The 25,633-nt window shown below is 50.0% G+C and overlaps 1 protein-coding gene across 1 annotated transcript; it reads left to right on the top strand.

Moving 5' to 3' along the window:
• Positions 1-850: 850 nt before the first annotated feature.
• EML2 (EMAP like 2) lies at positions 851-25,352 on the top strand. The gene is made up of 19 exons (XM_080908349.1): positions 851-893; positions 1,391-1,419; positions 1,935-2,064; positions 4,088-4,237; positions 5,683-5,752; positions 5,838-5,948; positions 9,301-9,396; positions 10,128-10,262; positions 12,981-13,080; positions 14,891-15,045; positions 15,178-15,303; positions 19,757-19,888; positions 20,446-20,513; positions 20,744-20,832; positions 21,010-21,107; positions 21,694-21,781; positions 22,169-22,264; positions 23,107-23,237; positions 25,129-25,352. The coding sequence occupies exons 1-19, from the start codon at positions 874-876 to the stop codon at positions 25,252-25,254; spliced, it is 1,950 nt and encodes a 649-aa protein (XP_080764475.1). The 5' UTR covers positions 851-873; the 3' UTR covers positions 25,255-25,352.
• The last annotated feature ends 281 nt before the right edge of the window (positions 25,353-25,633 follow it).

Genomic DNA, 25,633 nt, shown 5'->3' with positions numbered 1-25,633 from the left:
GCCCTCTTCTGGTGTGTCTGAGGACAGACACAGTGCACTCACAGGAGTGGCCATGGCTCAAGTCTGTAAGGGCAGCGGCTGAGGCAAGAGGATTGCCAGAGTTCAAAGCCAGACTGGGTTACATGATTATGCTCTGAGTTTCAGTTTAACCTTGATTACAGAGAAACCCTTAAATACATACATACATACACACACCCATACACATACATACATACAGTGCATGAGGCGTCACAACTCTGATCCCAGGACAGGGTGAACCTGGAGGTCATCCTCGGCCGTTTACAGTGTGAGGCCAGCCTGGTCTACTTGAGACCCTGTCTTAAGAAACAAAGACACAGACAGACAAGTGCAGGACAAAGTTAGAAAGAGGGCGTGGGTGTGCCCAGTGGGGAACCTGGTCGGTGTGTAAGGGTGGGACCAGGCTGAAGAAGGACTTAAGAGTAGACTATAGTCTAAAGACAAACCCCAAGTCCCCTGAAATAACAGCAATCACGTTTTTGGTCCGATGCTTGCCTGCTTTAGTAGCCGTTCTCAGCCTCGCAGCCACGCTTTTCCGTTTTTTAAAATGAGGAAACGGAGGTAGAAGTTGGGCAACTTGTTCATTCTCCTAGAAAAAGGGAGAGTCGGGGAGATGTGATCTCAGGCAAGCGAGCCTTTGAGTCTGGGTTGTCAGGCACCCCACCCGTCACCCTGTACAAAGAGCCTTGTGTCTGGATTCCGTGATCCGGGCTACGGGCCCGGGGACACCTGACGCCTGCAGGGGTCAGCCGCGGGGGGCGGGGCAGGGGCGGTGGCGCGGGCGCCTCCCAGGGCCGGAAGCGGCGGGGCTGTGGCGGGCTCCACCCCGGACCCGAAGCTCTGCCAGCAGCCGCCATGAGTAGTTTTGGAGCTGGGTGAGACCCTCTCGCAGCCCCCCTCCTCCTGCCTCTCCTCTCCTCTGTCAGAGAAGGCGGAGGGAGACACGCCCCTTCCTCTGAACTTTTCCCCGTTTTCCTGGCTGCTTGAAGTTTGGGGAGCTGCAGGGTGGGGAGGGAAGGAGCGCCGGGGAGCATTTTGTTGCCTAGGAGGGAGGGTCCCTAGTGACTCAGGTCTTCCAGGATCGCGTGCCTGCCTCATCGTGCTGTGTGACCCTTTGGCGATCTCTGCCTCTCTGGGCCTGTGTCTTAGGCTCTTCAAGATCTAACGAGCAAAGCACAGGGCCTGCAGAGAGGCAGCGCTCCGCTCCTTACTCGCCTGGCCGTTCGTTCATTCGTTCCAGACCCGCAGAGCCCCGGCTTAGGGGGAGCGCCTCTCTCTCCTATCTCATGTGCTTGCTAAAACACTTATTTTCTTCTTTTCCCCCTTCCTCTCTCTCCCCCGTCTCCCGCCCCCCTGCATCTTTTCCTGACAGGAAAACCAAAGAAGTTATCTTCAGCATGGGTAAGTGTGAAGGGTAGGCGTGGTTTTGCTGATTGTAGCCTGCTGAAGACTTGGGGGTCCTGACTTCTGGGCCTTTGACTGTCTGCCTTTAGTTTATCCACCTGTTAAGAAAGGGGGGTGGAGGGGGACGGGAGGAAGAGAAGCAAAGAAGAGGGAGAGGGAGAAGGGAAAGGGAGGGAAGAAAGGATGGAGGGAGGAAGGTTTGGTTTAACTCAGTAACCCAGCATTTGGGAGGCTGAGACATTTTGGAAGGTGAAGGAAGGCTAGCCTGAGATTCTGTCTATATATAATTAGCTGGCTGTTATGACTTACACGTGTAATCCCAGCACTGGGGAGTCTGAGGCAGGAGAATCACCTTGAGTTCCATACCAGCTTGGGCTACACAGTGAATTCCAGGCCAGCCTCAAATTCCAGGCCAGATGTCTCGAATAATAATGATGTTAGTAATAATAATGAGGGGCGCAAACAAGCCTCGGGGCTGGTGTGGAACCTGACCTCCGAGGGTGTCTTGGCAGAGGAGGGATCCGTGAAGATGTTTCTGCGGGGACGCCCTGTGCCCATGCTGATCCCAGACGAGCTGGCGCCCACCTATAGCCTGGACACTCGTTCGGAGCTGCCCTCCAGCCGCCTAAAGCTAGACTGGGTGTATCCTTTGACTACGCTCCCTCTCTGCCCTCCTGGAAGGCGGAGGAGGCGCGGGGCGGGGCTACAGCTGGGGTTTCTCGGGTCACAGTGAGGGGCTCTGGAAGATACAGAGAGTCCAGAGGGAAGCAGGGCGGGGGTAGCTGGAATGACCTGCTGTGAGTTCCGGGGGGGGGGGGGAGGGAATGTTTGAGGCGGGACTGTTTAACTCAGGGTGATCTTGAGAACTTGGTCGTCCTGCCTGCACCTTCCATTTCATGACAGGATTTTGTGCACTGCCACGTTTGCCTCTCAAGATCGTGCAGGGTCTATGGTCTGTTTGTCTGTGGAAGGTCTGCAGAGGGCTAAGCTTAAGAGTGAAGAATTGGGGGGGGGCACACTGGATAACACACACATATACATAGATACACATACACACATACATATACAAACATACACACATAACGCTATATTGGTTTTTCAAGACAGCATCTCTGTAGTCGTGGATGTCCTGGAACTCTGTAGACCAGGCTGGCCTCCTGAGTGCTGGGACTAAAGGCATGTGCCACCCCCACCCCGGCTACAGCGATATCCATTAGAAAACTTTCAGTGGGGGTGTATCACATTGAAGAATGACAGAGTTTCTCAAAAAGGGGCACTGGAGCCAGCAAGAAGACGTTAAAAGGAAAACATTCCAGACTAAGAAGGACTGTGGGTGGCCCCAGCGAGCTAGAGCTACTTGGGAAACTGGAAAAGGTCATGGGGATGAACTGGAGCCTCCAGTTTTAAAGCCAGCCCTGCCTCTGGGTGTGACCAAGGAAGACCCACCATCCTCCTCTAGGTGGCTCAGTTGGTTTCACCTCCAAATAATAGATGTCGTGCTGGGTCCAGGCCCTGGAAGATGCTCTGTCCTATGCCGCGTGTGCTACATAAGCTTGGAGTTTCTGTCCTCGGCACACACATAAACGCTGGGTGGGTATGGTGGCAAAGACAGGGTCCCAGGAGTGAGCCGGGGAGCTACCGGAGCTGGGATTGAACTCCAGGCTCAGTGAGAGAGCCTGCCTGGCTAAGGAGGAGGGAAAGTGATGGAGGAAGGAACACACCACAGTCAGCACCACACATGATGTTCACACCTGCACACGTCATTCATGCACACCTGCATGCACACACACATGCACAGACCTTGTGTGCACTAGGTAAGAGCTCTATCACTGAACCACACCTCCCAGTCACTCACTCATAGAGTCTGGGTAATAGAGTGTATTTCTAGGTGAGTCTATTTTCCACCTTGGCCTTCCAAGTGCTGGAATTACAGATGTGCACCCCACAACCGCCTCTTTTGTCTCTTATAAAGACACTTGTCACCAGGTGTCAGGCCTATGCATATCATGTAGGGTGACTTCATCCCGAGATCCTAATTACATTTGTAAAAGTCCATATTCCACCTGGCTAAGCATGGCGACCCTAGCCTGTCATTGCAGCACAGGGCTGTCTAGGCTTCAGGATTGCAGTTAAAGACCAGCCTGGGCTACATTGTAATACAGTGTCTAAGACCAGGGTTGCAGAGGGAGCTCAGTTATCAAAACATGTGGACCTTATTCCCATCCTCAGCACACACACACACACACACACACACACACAAAGAAGCCAAGCTTCTTGTGGCTGCAGTCCCAGCACTGGGTGGGGCAGAGAAAGGAAGATTCCCTGAGGCTTGCTAGCCAGCCAGTCTAGCTGAATCTGTGAGCTCCAGGTTCAGTGAGACAGTGTCAAAATGTAGGTGGAAAAAAATACAGTGTGGAGCGATGGGGTACACCCAACCAATGGGGGTTGCACCCAACGTTTACCTCTAGCCTCTGCACTTTGTACATGCATGTATACACACACACAGACACACACACAGACAAAATATTTATAGTTTTGAGCCGCCTTGGTTTAACACTCCCTGCAGAGCCAGGGCCAGAGACAGGAAAACATTCCAGTGCCCTCAGGACTCCCATTGACCAGGAGGGACCGCACAGGCTCCTTAACCAGCCCTGGGCTTCTCCAGCTATGGCTACCGAGGCCGGGACTGCAGGGCCAACCTTTACCTCCTGCCCACCGGGGAGGTGGTGTACTTTGTGGCTTCTGTGGCTGTACTGTACAGTGTGGAGGAGCAGAGACAACGTCACTACCTGGGGCACAATGATGACATCAAATGGTGAGTCTCGGTGCTTTGGGGGATGGGAGAACTCCGGCGTGGGTATCCATCCTCTTTCCACATGACTGCCACCATGGAGGTGGGGCCGTTGCCAAACCTCTGTTCACCTGTTAGACTGCCAGATCCCAGGCAGAAACTAGTGGGAAAATGAGAATTGACTATTTGTATGTACACATATAGTCCATCTTTTTCTTTTCTTTTATGTGCATTGGTGTTTTGCCTGCATGTGTGTCTGTGTGAGGGTGTCAGATGCTCTGGAACTGGAGTTACAGTTACAAGCCACCGTATGGGTGCTGGGAATTGAACCAGGGTCCTCTGGAAGAAACAGCCAGTGCTCTTAACCACTGAGCCGTCTCACCGGCCCCCATAGTGTTTATCCTTTTTGTTTTCTATGTGTGTGTGCGTGAGCACGCACACATGCATGCCATTCATCTGCAGTCATGCATGCCACGTGTGTGCAGTGTCCCCACAGGCCACAAGAAGGTGTCACATTCCCTTCAAGTGTACTTGCAGCAGGCTTTAAGCCACCCAGCATGGGGTGTTGGGAATTGAACCCCGGTCCTCTGGAAGAGTAACCAGTGCTCTTAACCACTGAGCCATCTCTCTAGCACCCCCAAAATCTGTTTTTCCCTATTGCGGCAGGGTCTCTTTACACCAAACCCAGGCTGCCCTGGAACTTAACTATTCTTGGTCTTGAACTCATGACTTTTCTGCCTCAGCCTCCAGAGTGCAGGGATTATAGACAAGCATGACTGTACCTGACAGTATCAGTACTGCAGGCCTGGGGCCTTTCCCGAGAGTCCCAGGTATTTCCATATCGGGATTTAATGTTTCCCTGGCCACTGTTTTTAGAACATCCCCGAGCCAGGCAGGTATTTTGAGTTGGCAATCCAGGCTTTCCTCTAACTGCCTGTCATTGCTCTGAAAGGACTATGCATAGGCATGTGTTCGGGTTGGTAGAGTACTTGCCTGACGTGCAACAAAGCCATGGGCTCGATCCCCAGCACCCCATAATCAAGGAGTGATGGCCCACGTCTGTAACACCCTCATTCAGGCCTTAGAAGGGAAGGTCAGAGGTTCAATGCCAGTCTCAGCTGCATAGGCGAGGCCTGAGCTACCCGAGACATTGTTTCAATTAGCAAATGGAAATCGTTGCTTTGTTTTGTTTTTGGAGACAAGGTTTCTCTGTGTAGCCCTGGCTGTCTTGGAACTCCGTCTATAGACCAAGCTGGCCTCGAACTCTGAGCCACCTGCCTCAGCCTCCTGCGTGCAGGAGTTGAAGGTGTGCTTACCAAAGTTGGCTTCATGAATAAACATTTAAAACTCCCGGTGTTCATTGAGTGAACAGCTGTGCACTTTGACGCTAACCTGCTAAGGAAGGGTCCCTAGGCCCTGTGAGCTCTTCCTCTTCACAGCTGATTCTGTTCCTCTCTCCCTGTCCTCAGTCTGGCTGTCCACCCGGATATGGTCACCATCGCCACGGGACAGGTGGCAGGCACCACAAAGGAAGGCAAGGTATGGCCAGAGGACAGGGTGCAGAGGGACTCTCGAAAACTGGGACCCCCTTTCCCTAAAGTAACTGCTCCTCTCTTTTCTTCAGCCTCTGCCACCCCACGTGCGTGTGTGGGACTCAGTTTCCCTTTCCACCTTACATGTCCTGGGCCTGGGGGTGTTTGACAGAGCTGTGTGTTGTGTGGCCTTCTCCAAATCCGTAAGTCTTTGGCACAGTGCACCTTCTTATGGGGTGGCTGGGCTAGGTCTCATTATGATGTCACAAGCCGTACAGATCTTCAAATCTCGGGCCTCAGGGCCCCAGAGCCCAGCACTGGGCACAGGACACCTGAAATCGCAACACACGGACAGGACTGCCGTACCCTTCTTTCTCCAATGGGTTATTTTTGCCTGAGCATTCCGGAAGGTTCCTTATCTCTCACAGCATTCCAACTCCAGCACTTTGAACCAACCACATGCATGCCTGCCGTCCAATTCCTGATCAAAACAGAAGTTAAGATAATCTTTCTGGAATTTGTGGAGCAGTTTGGTAATAACACAAACGCCCTCCCCTTCCACTCCCACGATGGATTTTTTTCCCCCAGTGGTAATTTTATTTGAATGTATTGGTCCGCAGCGGATTGGGGGGTCAGTAAAAATCTCCCCAAAGGTAGTATAAGAAACACTAGCTTGTGTGGGGGACATGCTTTCGTTCCACACAGCGGGGAGACCAAGGCAGGAGAATCCGGTGTTTTAGGCCAGCCTTGGCTATCTGAGACCTTGTCTCAAAAGCACGCAGATGGATGTCTTAGCATATGCCTTTGATACTGGCATTTTTTTCTCTTTTTTTGTTTTGTCTCGTTTTTAAAGGAAGGGTTTCTTCCGTGTAGCCCTGGAAATCACATACACCAGGCTGGCCACTGAGATCTGCCTGCCTCCGCCTCCTGAGTGCTAGGACTGGAGTGTGAGGGTCAGTGTGAGTGTGGGGCTAACCTGATCATTTTAGGATAGCCATGGTTATAGAGTGAAACGGACAAACAACATCAGGCAACTTTCTATCAATCTATCTAATTTGTTTATTTTTTTAATTATTTATTTTATTTATATGAGCACACTGTATCTGTCTTCAGACACACCAGAAGAGGGCATCAGATCTCATTACAGATGGTGGTGAGCCACCATGTGGTTGCTGGGATTTGAACTCAGGACCTCTGGAAGAGCCGTCAGTGCTCTAACCACTGAGCCGTCTCTCCAGCCCCTTGGTGCTGATATTTCCATTGTCGAGGTCACTGTCCATTGTTCATGTTCATCACCTGCTGCTGTCCTTCTCCCAGCCGACTTTACATCCTCCTCACTGTTTACTGGGGTGTGTTTGCACCAGTGCTCGGTGGAGGTCAAGAATGCCTGCTTGCCCTTGCTTCTCTCCGTCTGCCATGGTCCTAGGAGCAGGACTCAGGTCTCCAGGATTGGCAGCAAGCACCATTACCCACTGAGCCATCGTGCCAGCCCTACCTTCCCAAGTGCCACAGCCAATGTTGATAATGGCTGGATTTCATGTACATAAAAAGCCATTCCAGGGATGGGGGTGTGGCCCAGTGGTAGAGTGTTTGCCAAGCCTGCACACTGCCCTGAATTCCATCTCCAGCACCAAATGGGGAAGGAAAAAATGAAAAAACACTTTCTCAGGAGGCAGACTCAGGGGGTTCACTGCAGGCTGAGGCCAGCCTGTGCTACATAGCAAATTGGAGGTAAGCCAGGAATCTGCGGCGGAACCCTATTTCAGCTTCCCTCGTCCCATATGATACTGCAGAGTAGATGGTGTCAACAAGAATTCTCAACTGTGAGCAGGGCCTTGATGACACAGGCCTTTAATCCCAGCATTCAAGAGGCAGAGGAGACGGATCTCTGAGTTTGAGGGTAGCCTGGTCTATACAGTAAGTTCCAGGACAGCCAGGGCCACACAGAGAAAAGTCTTGGAAGAATCAAAAGAATCCCAATTGTGGGAGCTGGAGAGGTGGCTCAGTGGCTAAGAACATGTGGTGGTTCACAAATGTTCACAACTCTAGTTCCAGGGGCTCCAAAGCTGTCTTCTAGCTTCTGTAGACAATGCATACATGTAGTATGCAGACCCACCTGCAGGTGAAACACCCCCACACATAAAATAATAAAATTAGGAGAGGAAAAAAAAATCCCCAACTGTGCAGGCTGCAAATTTTCCTAGGACTGCGTCACTGTAAAGCTCTGGTACACACTCATACCTCAGTGTGAGTTTAGTGTGCACGCATGGTGTGCATGGTAGTGTATACCAGATCTCTTGGGTCGGTCTTGATGAGGCTGAAGACAAAAGGCCAGCCTGGGCAGTTTAACTAATGAAGACATTTGAACATATACTTATTCACCTTGTGTTAGTGCACGTGCGTGCTCACCATTGGTATTGTCCAAAGACAAGTCACAGAAGTCAGTTTTCTTCTTCCCACCACATGAATCCTGGGGACAGCTCAGATCATCAGGTTTGACAACAAAAACATTTATTGGGCCATCTCACTGGATCATATCCTGGGCAATCAAATTAGGCCCTTTCTCAACCAAAGACAAGATGGAGACTGGGGGCGTGGCTCAGTGATAGAGCCCCTGCCTAGAATCCCCCAGTGAGGAGCTGGGGGTGTGGCTCAGTGGTAGAGCCCCTGCCTAGAATCCCCCAGTGAGGAGCTGGGGGTGTGGCTCAGTGGTAGAGCCCCTGCCTAGAATTCCCAGTGAGGGGCTGGGGGTGTGACCCAGTATTAGAGCCATTGCTTAGCATTTGAGAGGCTCCATTCCTAATATTGCACACAAAAAGATTTTTTTTTTACATAGGATAAAAAATTTTAAACCATTGCTGGCTTTTCTTTTTATCTATCTATCTATATTTTAAATCTTTTTTTGTTTGTTTTGTTTTTATTGGGTATTATCTGTATTTACATTTCAAATGTTAATTTTTTTAAAAGATTTATTTATTTAGTTTATTCATATGAGTACACTGTTGTCTTCAGACACACCAGAAGAGGGCATCAGATCCCATTACAAATGGTTGTGGCTCAGCAGTTAAGAGCACTGATTGCTCTTCCAGAGGTCCTGAGTTCAATTCCCAGCAAACACATGGTCGCTCACAACCATCTGTAATGGGATCTGATGCCCCCTTCTGGTGTGTCTGGAGATACCTACAGTATACTTATATATAATAAATGAATAAAGCTTTAAAGAATGGAAAATCCAAGGAGCTTGAAGCACCTAGTGTGTTGCTTCCACAGTCAGGAACTGAGAGCAATGAGTTCAAACGTGAGCTTCTGCTAGTTCTCAGCTCACTTTTCCTACGTTTACACAGTTCAGATTTCTTGCCTAGGGGATGGTGCTGTCCACACTGCCTCAGGTCCCAGATGATTCTAGGTTGTGATCAAGTTGGCAATCAATACTGAACAATGCAAATGTGCTTCATAAATCATGCTTGTGAACGTGTTTGAACAGGCGCGTGTGGTGAATAGGTCAGAGTAGGATGTAGGGAGACGTATCCTAACCCATCTCTCTGTGTTCTGCAGAATGGGGGCAACCTGCTATGTGCAGTGGACGAATCCAACGAGCACGTGCTCTCTGTGTGGGACTGGGCCAAGGAGAGCAAAGTGGTGGATTGCAAGGTGGGTGGGCTTGCTGCCCTACAGGTGACCTCCCGGGACATCCTGCACTGTGTGGTTAGGAATCTGCAGCCAGACTTGAACTTAAATGGGGGCTTTGGCATCATCTGCAGGACTGGGCAAATGGCTTCCATTCTGTGAGTCTCAGATGCCTCCTGTTGGAAATGAGAGGTGGGGAGGTTTGGGTATAATGTGGGTGGACCAGGCTCAGCACAAAATTAAGTGTAGTCTGGTCTACATAGCGAGTTCCAGGACAGCCAGGGCTTCTTACTAAGAGGCATCAGGGGGTGGGTGGGGAGAGAGGCATGATCATGAGATAGGTTCTTTGCCCAAGATCACGTGCCCCAGGCTGAGATCGAGAAACTTATTCGTAGACCAGTGGCCCCTCCTAAGGGAAGGATAAGAGGATAGGAGGTGGTGTCCTAGAATTAGGTGTTCGTGAACTTGATACTGCACACAGCAGTTAAATAGCTGTGTAGCCTTAGGCAAGCGCTTACCTTCTCTGAGCCTCATCTATAATAGAAAGCACTAATGGACCGTATCTTTCAGTAGACAATGGGGATTCAATGAGTTTTATGAAGTGCTCAGCACAGTGAATAACGCAGACTAGGAACTCCCGAAGGGCCCCGCTGCTATCCTACCGTTTAGGGCGGTCCTCCCTGCAATAGGTGTGTTATGGTAGTCCCGGCGGCTATGAGATCCTCATTCAGAATCTGTCCTGACCCCCCCCAAAGTGCTCTAATGAGGCCGTGCTGGTGGCTACCTTCCACCCCACTGATCCCAGCCTGCTGATAACCTGCGGCAAATCCCACATCTACTTCTGGACCCTGGAGGGCGGCAGCCTGAGCAAGCGGCAGGGCCTGTTTGAGGTGAGTACCAGAGATTTGTGGACAGTCAGTCCCGAGGGCCCCAGGGCTTCAGCAGTATGGGGAGATGCCGAGCCTTCACAAGTCGAGCCTCAGTTTCCTCTTCCCTTTGAAGGAAGATCCGGTTGAACTCTGACCTTTGAGGGTCCAGGGAGTGAGAGAACACGGGAGCTTCAGGCAGATTGGAAATGTTCAGTGAACAGCGTTGTCCAAATGATATGGGGATTCACAGAGACGGGCTGCAGGGAGGGGCAGGGGAGGGGGCTCTGGGTAAGGAGCTTACCGTGTTTGCATGCGGACTGGAGTTCCAATTGCCAACCAAGGGAGCATGGTGGGGCATCTGAAATCCCCAGGAGGGGAGTCACACAGTGCCCAGGGTGAGTTGGTTAGCTAGAGCAGTTGAAGCTGTAAACTCCAGGATCAATGAGAGAACCTGCCTCGGGAAAAGTATCTGAAGAGCAATCAAGGAAGACGTGATATCAGCTGCACACGAGGGTGCATGCACACACATGAGCACAATCACACTCCCCCCATGCACATGAACATAGAAAACACAAAAAACACACTTAGCATGCACATACATACAAGCACACACAAACACACTTAGCATGCACATACATACAAGCACACACAAACACACTTAGCATGCATACATACATCCTCACAAACACAATAGTATACACCACATACATAAACACACACAACCCCAACAAATACATAGCATGCACATACACACACACAAACACACTTAGCATGTTCACAGGAACACAATCGAACACCCACATAGACACACTTAGCATACATACATGTACACAGTAGCCCACACACGAACACACAGCACACACATACTACAAGCCAGGGAGCAGGGCAGGTGTTTATAATCCCAGCACTGGGGAGAGGAGACAGGCAGACCTTGGCCTACTTGGCAAGCTCCAGCACGCAGTAGGACCTTGTCTCAAAGGTGAGGGGAGGGAAGCCAGAGATGAGGGCTGGGTGGCTAAACGTTAAAGTGCTCTTGCAGAGGACCCAAGCTCAGTTCCGGACACACAGCAGGTAGCTCCCTCGAATCCCAAACCCACTTCTGGCTTCTGCAGGTACCTGTACTCAGGCACTTGCCCACACACACACACACACACTCACACAATTTTCAAACAATAAAAATAAAAACAAACACTATTTAGGTAAGCAAGACGGCTTAGCGGTTAAAGGTGCTTGCCGGTCAATCCCTGGAACATACAGAATGGAAGGAGAGAACTGACTCCACACTGTTCTCAGTCCTCCACACATATGCATATACCACACATACACCTATACCACACATACACATACACCACACATACACATACACCACACATACACCACACATACACCTATACCACACATACACATATACCACACATACACATACACCACACATACACATACACCACACATACACATATACCACACATACACATACACCACACATACACATACACCACACATACACATATACCACACATACACATACACCACACATACACATACACCACACATACACATATACCACACATACACCACACATACACATACACCACACATACACATACACCACACATACACATATACCACACATACACATATACCACACATACACATACACCACACATATACCACACATACACATATACCACACATACACATACACCACACATACACCACACATACACATATACCACACATACACATATACCACACATACACATATACCACACATACACATACACCACACATATACCACACATACACATATACCACACATACACATACACCACACATACACATATACCACACATACACATACACCACACATACACATACACCACACATATACCACACATACACATACACCACACATATACCACACATACACATATACCACACATACACATATACCACACATACACATATACCACACATACACATATACCACACTAATGTACAGAATAAAGAAAAAGTGTAACAGGTTAAAAACCAAAAAGAAATCAGCATGCCAGGTGTGGTGACGCACACCTTTAATCTCAGTGCTAGGGAGGCAGATCTCCATGAGTTCAAGGCCAGCCTGGGCTACACAGTAAGACTCCTGTGTCAGAAAAAGAGGGAGTAAGCAAGAGAGAGAGAAAGACAGACAGACAGACAAAACCCAAGGTGGATGTCTTCCACGAAACGCCATCATGGTTGTCCTCTGGCCTCTGCAGACGCATGTGCACCAAGACATGCACATTCACAAGGAACCAGAACAGGAGATAAAGGGCCAGGAGGGCAGAGACGGGCACACTTTAGAGAGGATCCCACTCTTCTGGGCTCAAAGGGCAGCAGCATTAAGGGTTTGAGGCACAGAGAGAGATGTAGCGTAGACCCCGGAAACAGGGTGCCCAAGGCAGGGAGAAGAGAGGAAGCAGAGAAAACTGGACACAGGACTGGCAGTGAAGTCGGGGCACAAAGGGGAGGGCAAGAGGTTTGTCCCAGGTAGGCAAGGGTCACAACACTGTCAGAACTCCCAGGTGGCCTGAGCCGTTTTGGTGGGAGGAGAGAGGAAAGCAGAGATTCTCGGTGAAGTCTCTCTCTCTCCAAACCATGGGGGTTTCCCTGGACCAAGAGCCCTGGAGGCCTGTGATCTGAACAAGGCCACCTGCTCCGGTTACTCTCTCACCGGCCTTCCTCTTTCCTCCTGTACTATAGAAACACGAGAAACCAAAGTACGTGCTGTGTGTGACCTTCTTGGAAGGCGGTGACGTGGTCACGGGAGATTCTGGAGGGAACCTCTATGTCTGGGGCAAAGGTTAGTGTCAGTATCTTAGTGTGGAGGCCAACCTCCATCTTTTCAAACACCCTGGGCTGTTCAAATACCCGCCTTCCTGTAAGCATGTTCATGTGGAATCAATCAATGCCACTGTATGACAAATTTCCCTTTTTCTATTTTGTGTTTGTGTGCACGTGTATGTGCACGCACGCACTGGTGTGTGTGTGTGTGTGTGTGTGTGTGTGTGTGTGTGTAAGGCTGGAAGTGATTGTCAAGTAGCTCACAGTTACTCCTCCACCTTATTCATTGAGGCAGGTCTCTCAATCAAACGCAGAGCTCACTGATGTATCTAGTCTCACTAGCAGCTTGCTCTAAGGATCCTCTGTCTCTGTCCTCCAAGGCTGAGCATTTATGTAGGTTCTGGGGATTTGAAGTCTGGTTATCAGGCTTGCTTGGCAAGCACTGTAACCATGGAGCCTCCAGCACCATACTAGGGTAAAAAAAATTTTCTTATTTCTTTCTTTAAAAAAAATATTTGGGGGCGGGAGAAATGGCTAGGGGGTTAAGAGAGCATTCTGCTCTCCCAGAGGTGTCCTGCAACTCCTGTTCCAGGAGAGCTAACTCCTCTGGCTTCTGCAGCCACTCATGCACACAAACCTAAACATACACCTGCATGTATGTACATGTACACAGAGTTCTTTAAGAATCTAAAAACATTTATTTAATATGTGTGTGAGTGCCGGCGTGTATGTGTATGTACCATGTGTGTGCAGTGCTCACACAGGCCAGAAGAGGGCACCAGATCCTATGGGACTGGACGTATACGTGGTTGTGAGCTACCTCGTTAGTGTTAGGGTCTGAACCCAAGTCTGTGCAAGAGCAACAAGCGCTCTTAACACTGAGCCATCGCCCCAGCCCTTAAGACAAATTCTTATTTCCCAGTGCCAGCATCCTTGAGAAGGCTCAGTTCAGGCATCTCTGACTCTGTAATCATTCTCCGTTCCTCCAGCCTTTGCCCTCTGTTGAGGTCCACGCTAGCAGCCGAGGCCCCAGTATAAATGTGTGAGATGACTCAGCTGTAGCCAGGGTGTTGTGTGAACAACTGGGTAGAAGGATGGGTGTTATGTGTGTATGAATGGAAGAGGGGTAAAGGATGGAGAAATGGGGTGAATTTGTGAATGAGTGGGTGGGTAGACTGCATGAATGGATGGGAAACGGGTGAATGGCATGTGAGTGGGTTACGGGAGAGGGATGGAAGGATGGAAGGATGGATGGAAGGATGGATGGATGGACCAATAGATGAGTGGGTGGGTGGGTGAAGTGATAGATTGATTTCAGGATCAATAGGTAGATGTATAGATGAATGCATCTATACATCTATATATAGATGGGGAGGTGGAAGGAAGGATGTTGGACCATTAAATAGAGAAATGTAAATGGATGTACGGGAGGCAGGTGGACAGAAGGAAGTGGGAGGGAACCGATTGATGGACTAACAGACAGAAGGCTGAATAAGTCGATAGATGAGAGATGGATGCATGGATCGGTAGATGAGCAGACATAAGTAGATGGCAGGAGAAATGGATGGGTGAGTGGAAGAAGCCATGGAGACGTGTCTGAGTGGATTAGACAAAGCACGAGTGGGTGGGTGTGAGTCAGATGACTCAGCGGAGAGAGGTTACAGCACTGAGTCCGTGGATAGTGGGCAGATGGATGGGCAGCGGGTGCATGACCAAGAGAAGCATAGGCGAACGAGCAGGTGGCTGTGGGCCTCGTGGCTTTAGGTCCTCACCGGGCTCAGTAAAGAGACAGCCACACCGACTCCCACCCCTGATCTCCCTCCCCGCAGGTGGAAACCGCATCACCCAGGAAGTTCTAGGAGCCCATGATGGTGGCGTGTTTGCGCTCTGCGCCCTGCGGGACGGGACGCTGGTGTCTGGAGGGGGCCGCGATCGTCGGGTGGTCCTCTGGGGTTCAGACTACAGCAAGGTGCAGGAGGTGGAGGTGAGGACTGGGAATGGGGGGATGGCCTTGTAGAACAGGCCACTCCCCTACCCGGGCTCCTAACTCTGGACTTTCCCTGATGTCATGCCACTCCACCTCACGTGTATCCTACACACACCTCTACCCACTCAGGTCCCAGAGGACTTTGGGCCTGTACGCACCGTGGCAGAGGGCAGGGGAGACACACTGTACGTGGGGACCACCCGTAACTCCATCTTGCTTGGCTCGGTGCACACAGGTTTCTCGCTGCTTGTCCAGGTGAGCACCCCTCCCCCACCCCAGTTCTTTCATCCTTACTACCACCATCATCACCGCTGTCCTGTTACCACGCGTCCTGTTATCTCTTCCTGTTTACATCCCTGCCCCATCCCTTTCTTCTTGGCCTGGGAAACCCCACATCCCTTCCCCTGGGTTATCCCTCTTCACTTCGGACCTCCCACGCTGCTGCCCTGGCCTGGAACTCCCCAAAGGGTTACCTGCCTTCTAAAGTGGGTGCCCAGCACCCCTGCTCCCAAATAAACTGTCTCCTGCCGATCTGATTGGAGATAGCACCCTCCTATTTGGTTGGTAAGTGTCCTTGCAAATTGTCAGGCTTCTGTGAGTCCTACACCCCAACTCCACGAATCTTAGAAGCTCTTGTGGGGTTGGTTTGACTTTATTTCTTCCCTCCTCTCTTGCCCATCCTCTTCCTCATCGTCATTTTTCATTCTTTATATTTATTTATTATTTAATCTCTGAGATTTGAATCTCAGGTGTAACCCAGGCTGCTCCTAAAACTCACAATGGAACCGAGGCTGGCCATGAACTGATCCTCCTGTCTCTACCCCCCATCACTAGGATTACAGGTGGACACTCCCGCACTGGGCTCTGATTTCTTCTTGAAACTCCTCCCTCACTGGTGTGCCATACTCGGTTAAAAACCAACCTAGCAGGAGGCAGTGTAGCATAGTAGGTCTGGGACTTGGAGTCTGGGACTTGGGAGGTTATTTGGAAATCTCAACGCTGTGGCTCATTAGCTATGTAATACTGGGCAAGCGAGTCACCTCTTGGTGTGCATGAGGCAGGGACAGTGACTGCGTGAGGTTCTGTGAGGAGCTGACTCATTTAGTCATATCATACTATCAAGACTGGAGTCTGAGGCAGAGGAGTAGCTCCCAGTACCTTGGTCCTCTTTGCTCAATGGTCCCCTTTCTTTATCTGATCCTTGCTTTTTGCCCTCTGCAAGTCTAACTAAAATCTGTGCTGTTGCATTTAGCACCGCTCTGGCCTTGGTTTCCGTAAGAAGACAGAGGAAAGGGCTGGGGAGGCTGCTCGGCCGGTAAAGCATTTCCCTAGCAAACGTGACCACCTGAGCTTAATCTGCAGAACCACAGAACCATGTTGAAAGCTGGGTGTGTAGTGTGTTCCTGTAATCTCCAAATGAAGGAGGCAGAGGTACAAGGAGTCCTTCTCAAATGACTTCCTAAGGATGACCACACCCCAAAAGATAGAGGAAAGCAAGGCCAGCAGAATTTCTTTTTCTCCTCCTCCTCCTTCTTCTTCTTCTTTCTCCTTCTTCTTCTCCTCTTCCTCCTCCTCCTCCTCATTATTATTATTATTATTATTATTATTATTATTATTATTATTATTATTATTAATGTGTGGGTGTTTTGCCTGCCACCACACATGTGTAGTGCTTGTATTGGCCAGAAAAGGGCGTCAGATCCCCTAAAGTTGGAGCTACAGGTGGTTGTGAAAGTGCTGGGAATATAACCAGAGGCCTTGGAAAGAGCACCCGGTGCTTTTTTGTTTGTTTGTTTGGTTGGTTGCTTTTTTTTTTTTTTTTTCAGAGTTTCTTTGGTAGCCCTGGCTGTCCTGGAACTCACTCTGTAGACCAGGTTGACCTTAAACTCAGAGATCTGCCTGCCTCTGCCTCCCTAGTGCTGAGATTAAAGATGTCCACCACCACCACCAATGCAACCAATGCTCTTACCCGCCGAGCCTTCCTGCCAATCCTGGATCTTCCTTTCAGTCATTTACTGGGTTTTGTTTGCTTCCTTGAGGCAGGGTCTCGCATGCATCTGGGGCTCAGCTAGTACTTGCTGTATGGCAGGCATAGCCTTGAACATATGGCAGTTCTGTTAGACGTATAGCCTTGTGCCAGCATATCTGGCTTGGCTAGCAGAACTTTCTTTCTTAATAACCTCCATGAATATTTATTTATCTATTTTTGTTGCTTTGAGACAGGATCTTTCTAGATAGCCCAAGCTGGCTTCAAACTCACTATCCTCCCTCACTCTTTCCTAGTGTCCAGCTGTGAGCCACACCCAGCTGTGTTATTATATTAATAATACATGTTAATATAGCATAAATATAGAGGAACAATTATAATATAAATTACTGCCTGTAACTATAGTTATTGACTAACACACTGCTATTTTGGGGGCTAATGATTACTAGTGACTTTTACTCTCTGAAGACCTTCTTTAAGCTGGCCTGGGTTTGCCATTCTTTTCTTTTTTTTCCAAAACAAAGTTTCTCTATATAGTCCTGGCAGGCTGGGCTCAAACTCACAGAGACCCTCCTGCCTCTGGGCTGGGATTAAGGGTGTGCACCACCACTGACCAGTTCCTTCATTTCTTGGTGCAATGCTGAGAATTGAACACAGGGCCCTAGACATACTATGCAAATGCTTTTCTACTGAGCCACGCCCCTAGCCCCACTGAGCCACGCCCCCAGTCCCTCACTGGGGATTCTAGGCAGGGGCTCTACCACTGAGCCACGCCCCCAGCCCCTCACTGTGGGATTCTAGGCAGGGGCTCTACCACTGAGCCATATTTGCAGCCCTTTTCGTTCTTTATTTTTCGGCCTTTGAGACAAGGTATTGTGATCCTAGACTCGTCCTGAACTAGCTGTTTACCTGAGGATAACTGAAATTCTGATCCTCCTGCCTCCATAGCCCGAGAGCTGGGTTTGTGCTCCTGGGCCTGCCTCGTGTTTAGCACTTTCCATTAATGTCTGAGGGAGCACCGCGATGCTTTGAGGAACACACGGTATTCGGCCTCATTTTACATAACATGAAACCGAGGGTCCAAGCTGGGCATGGGGGCATGACGTAATCTTCAGCGGTCAGGACACTGAGCCAGGAATATTTCTGAGTCCCAGTCTAACCTTGACAAGAAAGGGAAGCCCTGTCCCAAAATAAACAAGGCTAGGAATACGGCTCAGAAGGTAAAGTTCTGTGTAAACTTAAGGCCCTACTCTTGATTTCCCCAGAACCCATGTATAAAAGCTGGGCATGCGCGATAGCGCGCCTGGAATCCCAGAACCGGAAAGGCTCATACAGGCGGATCCTCGGGGCTGTAGCCTGTCTATTTAAGTTGGTGTGTTCTAGGTGTAGGGAGAGACCTTGTCTCATAAAAATAATAGCGCAGGGGCCAGTGGGGTGGCTCAGGGGGTAAAGGCTCTTGCCACCAAGCCTAATGACTGGGTTCAATTCCTGGTGGAAAGACAGACCTCACTCCCAAGTTGTCATTTGATGTCCACATACAGACATTGACAATGCACCCACACAGTCAGACACCCACAAAATAAGTAAGTGTAAATAAAAAAGGGAACAAGAGGGAGAAATAGAGAGCAATGCTTAACACTGACTTCTGTGCTCAGGTGTGTGCAAACACGTACATTCATACACACATTCACACACATACAACAACATACACATACTCACACACATACATATTTACATACACACACAAGAACATACACATTCATACACATACATGCATACACACACAACACATACATACACAAGACACATACATACACACATTCACATAATACACACATTCACACACATACACACACAACAACATACACATACTCACACATACACATATTCATATACACACACAAGAACATACACATTCATACACACATTCACACACATACACATACAACAACATACACATACTCACATACACAAACAAGAACATACACATTCATACACATACATGCACACACACACTCACAACACATACATACACAAGAAACATACATACACACATTCACACACATACACACACACAACATACACATACATACATACACTCATTCACATACATACATACACACCAGAACATAATTCATACACATACATGCACACATTCACACACATACATACATACAAGACACACATATACACACATTCACACACATACACTCAAGAACACATACATATTGACACACATATACACATACACAGTCATACATATATACATACACAAACAAACGCACATATATACACACATACATAGGAACACAAATACAAACCTTAAAACCCAGAGGTTCCAAAGTGAGGTCAGCTGACTAGGTGGCTGGCTCCCACAATCAGTAAGAGAGCTGAGGATCCTCCAAGTGGCCGTAGACCTTAGACCTCAGTGCTGTGACTCAAGAAAGGCCACTAGGCTCTTCGTAGAGCCTTTGGGCTGAAGCCTGGGAGGTGTGTACCCAGGGCGGATGGGACCTGTGTGGCTACTGAGGTCAGACTTGGAGCCACCCTCCTCCCCTCTTCCAGTCTGCAAAGGGGAGAGCAGAGGGTTTGGGGAAGTGGCTTGCTTCAAGTCACAGGGCCGCCAGTGACAGCCCTTCACGGCACCTGTGCGGAAGGGGCTTCCCTGGGTTGGTAGCAGAGTGGGTCCTTCCCATCATCGTCCTTCTGTCCTTCCTGCAGGGACATGTGGAAGAGCTGTGGGGCCTGGCCACACATCCTAGCAGGGCACAGTTTGTGACCTGTGGGCAGGATAAGCTGGTGCATCTGTGGAGTTCGGAGACCCACCAGCCAGTGTGGAGCAGGAGCATCGAGGTAATGGGCTGGGCTGCAGCCATAGGCTTCTGAGAAACTGCTGCCTTTCACCTCAGGGGGAAGCTGCACACGCTCTCTTTAAGAAAGGTATCCCGGGGCTGGAGAGGTGGCTCAGTGGTTAGAGCACTGACGGCTCTTCCAGAGGTCCTGAGTTCGAATCCCGGCAACCACATGGTGGCTCACAGCCATCTGTAATGGAATCTGACGCCCTCTTCTGGTGTGTCTGAAGACAGCTACAGTGTACTCATATACATAGAATAAGTTTTTTAAAAAAATGTAAAGGGGGCATTTTGTTGGGTAGTATTTGGGAAGCAGAAGCAGGTGGGGACCAACCTGGTTTGGTTTAAACAGTGAGTCCCTCTCATTGGGGTGGGGAAGGAGAGAATCGGAAAAAAGGGTAGAATATGTTTCTCTTAGGTTAGCATACAAGAAATGGGGATGGCTTCTGGTAGTTTCTGGAAGGTATCAGAGAGGAATGGACCTCATGCCGTGCTAGGAACTGGTTCTGAGCCGGGAAGTATCCAGTTGGACCCCAGCTCTTTTCCCTTCATTCCCAGGACCCTGCCCGTTCAGCTGGCTTCCACCCCAGCGGCTCTGTCCTAGCGGTGGGCACAGTGACCGGCAGGTATTACCGAATGGACCACGTCCTTACCCGTTCCTTTCCTGTTATCTCACCGTCCTGTGAGGCCCCAGCACTGTAAACCTCCTACCGGCCAGTCTGTAGCCCCACCCCTAGTCTCAACCTGGCCTCGCTCCTCACGGTGTGGCTCCACCCACAGTAGCCTGGCTCCGCCCTCTCAGTCCTGCATTTAGGAGACTTCTCTCCTTCCCCCTCATCATGCCTTCTCCTTTAAGGTGGCTGCTACTGGACACAGACACCCGTGACCTGGTGGCTATCCACACAGATGGCAATGAGCAGATCTCTGTGGTCAGCTTTTCGCCAGGTAGGCCTGTGGTCCTGGGGAGGCAGGGCCTTGGGAACTTAGGTTCAGCAGTATAGGCTGGGGGGTGAGGGGCTACAACACCCCCCCCATGAGGGGGGGTTAGTCATGGAGGGAGGCGGGGACTGTGGAGGAGGGGTGGAGTCTGGGTGCTTCCTCATAGCCCCTCCCCCTCCCCAGACGGGGCGTACCTGGCTGTGGGCTCCCACGACAACTTGGTGTACGTGTACACGGTGGACCAGGGTGGCCGCAAGGTCAGCCGCCTGGGCAAGTGCTCGGTGAGTGGGCAGTGGTCCCCAGCCCGCGCCACCACCCCGCCCAGTGGGGTGCAAAATTAACTTTTTCTATCACAAGGGAGCCAGCCACAGCTTCAGAATGCAACTCATTTTTTTTTTTTCTTGCCCTGACTATGTCAAGGCGTCGCAGTCGGCCCCCATCCTCATCCCTTACTGTGTTCTAAGCCGCCCTTCGTGTAGCCCCAACCTTTACCTTCCAAGCCCCGCCCCCATATGTAGCCCCGGCCCTGCATTGGAAACCCATCCCTCCCTCCCGAGAGCACCTCTGTGTAGCCCCGCCCCTCACATTCAAAACTCGCCCCCGTGTGGAGTTCTGCCCGGTGTTCTAAATCGCCTTTGTCTTCTAAGCTCTTTTGTCAGCCCCGCCCATTACAGTCCGCCACCCCCCCCCACCCCCCGCCCATGGTAGTCTGGCCCCGCCCCCACCCTCTGAAGGCCTGTGTATCCTTCCCTCTAGCCCAATGTGTTCTCACTCTGTGTATTTTGCCTCCTGATCTTGATTTAATCCATCCCCTTTTCCTGGCTCAGCCCTCTCCTATGCTCTAAGTGACCGTTGCGTCCCCTGCAGGGCCATTCCAGTTTTATCACCCACCTGGATTGGGCCCAGGACAGCAGCTGCTTTGTCACCAACTCTGGAGACTACGAGATTCTGTACTGTGAGTTCTCTGACACTGGCTAGTTTCCTTTCTTCTGTCGCTTATTTGCATGTGATTTGCATACGGCTCTCTGTTCCTTGAGCTGGTCCAAACTGATCTGATTTGAATCTGCAATCTCTAGCTTGTGATTGCTTTCCTGGTGCACCCTATGATTTCCTTTTGGCTTGGATGAATGGGCAGCGGGGGGGGGGGGGGGGGGGTATGCAAATGTACCCAGTTCAGGTTTTAGACAGTCAGCACCTAAAATCTAGCCTTCAGCTGGTCCAGAGAGACAGAAATAAGTACAGGGACCGTCAGCCCCTCTGTGTTGAACCTCAGTGCTGGGAAATAGATTGGCTGATGGTAGTCCCTCAGGTCCTGAGCATCTCTCCTGATTGTCTGCTCCAGGGGACGCCGCCACCTGTAAGCAGATCACCAGTGCGGACGCCGTGAGAAATATGGAATGGGCTACTGCTACGTGTGTGCTGGGTTTTGGAGTTTTCGGTAGGTTCTGGAATGGGGAGGTTTCCACCGAGGACCGGAACCCCGAGAAATAACCTTGGTTTGTGATTTTCATAGTCTTACACGGGTGGTATCCAGGCCGGAGAAATTCACTCTGTAGCGGTTCGGATGGTGCTAACCGAGGAGGAAGGACAGAGGGAAATAACCTCTAAAGCTCCTCAGAGCTTTTAAAATGAAATGAAATTCATGGGGACACCCGGTTCAGAGAGCTCCACGCTCAAGCCTCCAAGTTACCTGTTCCCTCAGGTCCCCAAGCCATTGTCACTAGCTGCAGGAGCACCATTGGCCTGGGTAGTGCTGGAATATGGTGACCCTGAGAGTCTCAGGTCTGCCATATTGAGCTCACAGTCAAATGAGGACAGTAGCCTCACTTCAAAAAGTGTGACCCACATAGGGACTGGCGGGATAAGGTGAAGCAGCCCTGGAGAAGGCGTGTCTGGCCAACTTTTTTGAAGAAGATAGGGAGGGCCTCCTGGAGGGAGAGCCATTTGAGATGGGACCTGGAGGGTCAAGCCACGCCCCCAGCCCCTCACTGGGGGATTCTAGGCAGGGGCTCTACCATTGAGCCACGCCCCCAGCCCCTCATTGGGGGATTCTAGGCAGGGGCTCTACCACTGAGCCACGCCCCCAGCCCCTCATTGGGGGATTCTAGGCAGGGGCTCTACCACTGAGCCACGACCCTGGCTTTTTTCTTTATTTTTAAAAACTTTTGGAGACACACCTTCATAAGTTATCCAGGGAGGTCTTGGAACTTTTATTTCTTTTCCTTCTACCATGCCCAGCTTCCAAGTAAATTTTTATCTCTTTTCTTGTCACGCTGACAGGGATCTGGCCCGAGGGGGCAGATGGCACAGACATCAATGCTGTGACACGCTCTCACGATGGGAAGTTGCTGGTCTCTGCTGACGACTTTGGCAAAGTGCACCTGTTCAGCTACCCCTGCTGTCAACCGAGAGTGAGTCTCTGGAGGGCCCGAGGGTGTGAGATTGGAGACCACATTCACCCCTTTGTGGGGATTTCTGTTTTATTTTTGAACAGGGTTTCAAATAGCCCAGGCTTGCTTCAAAGTCCCTATCTGGCCAAGGATGATTTGAATCTCCACTGATCTCCCTGCCTTGGCCTCCCCAGAGCTAGGATTACAGATGTCTACCATTGACCACGTTTATGTGCTGCTAGAGATGTAGTCACAGCTTTCCCACCCTCTCGGCTGCCTGCCTGGCTTTTTGCCATTTTCATCTTATTTACTCCTCCCAGGACCTCAGTTTCCCCACAACTCTAGGATGTCTTCATGGCACGGGGTCTTTCACAGGGTTTCTGAGATGAAACCGGTAGCTCTGGGGTTATTGCAGACTCTCGTTTTACAAGCATTAAATGAGACCCCACTGTATGCCTGCACAAATACGATCCGAGGGGCCACGGTCCTCACTAAGCTGGGTTTGTGTTTCCAGCACCCATGATTCCTCGATAGGCCCAGAACAAAGATAAATTTTTACAGAGCCAAATGGCTATTAAGAGCAGTTGGCTGAGGCTGGGAGAGTCTGCTCCTGAGTACACCCAGCGTTTTTTCTTAATGGTGCAGAGAGCTCAGGTTTAATGAAGATATTTTAATGTAACTGAAGCATGAGGGTTAAGAGAGAGGCACCTGAAAGGAAGAAAAACAGACATGCCCAGGAGCCTGAGTGTGGCCTTCTGGGCTTCTCAAAGAAGACGGAAGTAAGCCATACCTAAGTGTGGGCACAGGCTCCCCACGGGAGAATCGCCACAGCCCACTTTGAATGGGAACTCGGTTCAGTGAACACAGGTCTTACAAGTTCTATCTGTCCATTATCTTTAGTGCTGAGGACGGAACCAAGGGCATCATGTACTCTGTGCAAAGATTCTATCCCTGAGCCACGCCCCCAGCCCCTCCCTGAGGGATTCTGGGTAGGGCCTCTGCCACTGAGCCACGCCCCCAGCCCCTCACTGGGGGATTCTAGGCAGGGCCTCTGCCACTGAGCCATATATCTTCAGCAGGTAAATTTGCTCACTGCCAAACCTCATGGCCTAAATTCGATTCTCAAGATCTTCATAGTTGAGGAAGAGAACCAACTCTTGTGAGCTGTCTTCTGACCGCCACATGTGCTCCCTGTACTTGTGCATCCGTGTACACGCAAACCTACACAAATGTTTTTAGGAGAAAGGATGTCTGGAGAGATGGCTCAGCAGTTAAGAGAATGTACTGTTCTTCTAGAGGGCCTGAGTTTACTGAGTTCAGGTCCCAGCATCCACATCAGGGCTGACTTACTACATTCAGCTCCAGGACATCCAACACCATCTTATGGCCTACATGGGTGACTGAACAAACCTATACTCTGACATACATGTATACATGTAATTAAAAATTAAAATCTCAGTGCTCAGGCAGAAGGCAGGCAAATCTTTGTGAGTTAAAAGCCTGCCTGGTATACAATGGGAGTTCCAGGCTAGCCAGCGCTGCATAGGGAGACCCTGTCTCCAAAAACCGAAAACATAAATAAACAGATAATTAAATTAAATTAAAACGAAGCAAGACCTTTATGAGCTTTAGGACAACCTGGACACACGCACAGACACATATATACATGCATGCATGCACACACATACACACATACACACATGTACACACATGCATACATACATATACACACATGCACACACACATAAACCCACACAAACACGTGCACATACACACATGTACACAAACATACATGCAGGCATACACACACACACATACATTCATGTATGGCTTTAAAGAAGAAAATGCCAATGGCCTCCGGGTAGTGTTTTTTCATCTGACCTCTTTTTTCCCTCTTCTTCCCTTCTAACAGGCCCTCAGCCACAAATATGGTGGACACAGCAGCCATGTGACTAATGTGGCCTTCTTGTGGGATGACAGCATGGCCCTCACCACCGGGGGCAAAGACACGAGCGTGCTACAGTGGCGGGTAGTCTGAAGCGGGGTGTGGGGCCAGGGCAGAGTCCTGTGGCAGGAGTGAGATCTATTTTTGGGAGATGTCTATTGCGGAGAACAGTAATATATGCCCAGAGTCTATAGTGGAGGGGGTGATGGGGCGGGTGGGTGACAGACAGGCAGAGGTCTCTATTTATCGGGGTGGGACAAATGGGCCACCAAGCCTTGTGGGAGCCATTGGTGTTTGGTTTGGGGTATTTTTTTTTTAAGTTTATTCTTTTATATCATTCAGAAATACAAACTTATGCACTGAGCTGTCTGGCGTCTGGTCTATGTATTTGGTTGTGTGTGTGTGTGTGTGTGTGTGTGTGTATATGTGTGTATGTGTGTGTGTGTGTGTGTGTGTGTATATGTGTGTATGT

This window comes from Micromys minutus (genome assembly GCF_963924665.1).
Source record: "Micromys minutus genome assembly, chromosome: 32".
NCBI lineage: Eukaryota > Metazoa > Chordata > Mammalia > Rodentia > Muridae > Micromys > Micromys minutus.
This window is presented reverse-complemented; position numbering and strand designations above follow the sequence as displayed.

Bases quoted from the DNA above. Each gene is read 5' to 3' on its own strand.
- EML2 (XM_080908349.1), top strand. From the start codon at position 874: ATGAGTAGTTTTGGAGCTGG. The intron at 4,238-5,682 runs GTGAGTCTCGGT...CCCTGTCCTCAG, and splicing joins CACAATGATGACATCAAATG to TCTGGCTGTCCACCCGGATA. The intron at 10,263-12,980 runs GTGAGTACCAGA...CCTGTACTATAG, and splicing joins AGCGGCAGGGCCTGTTTGAG to AAACACGAGAAACCAAAGTA.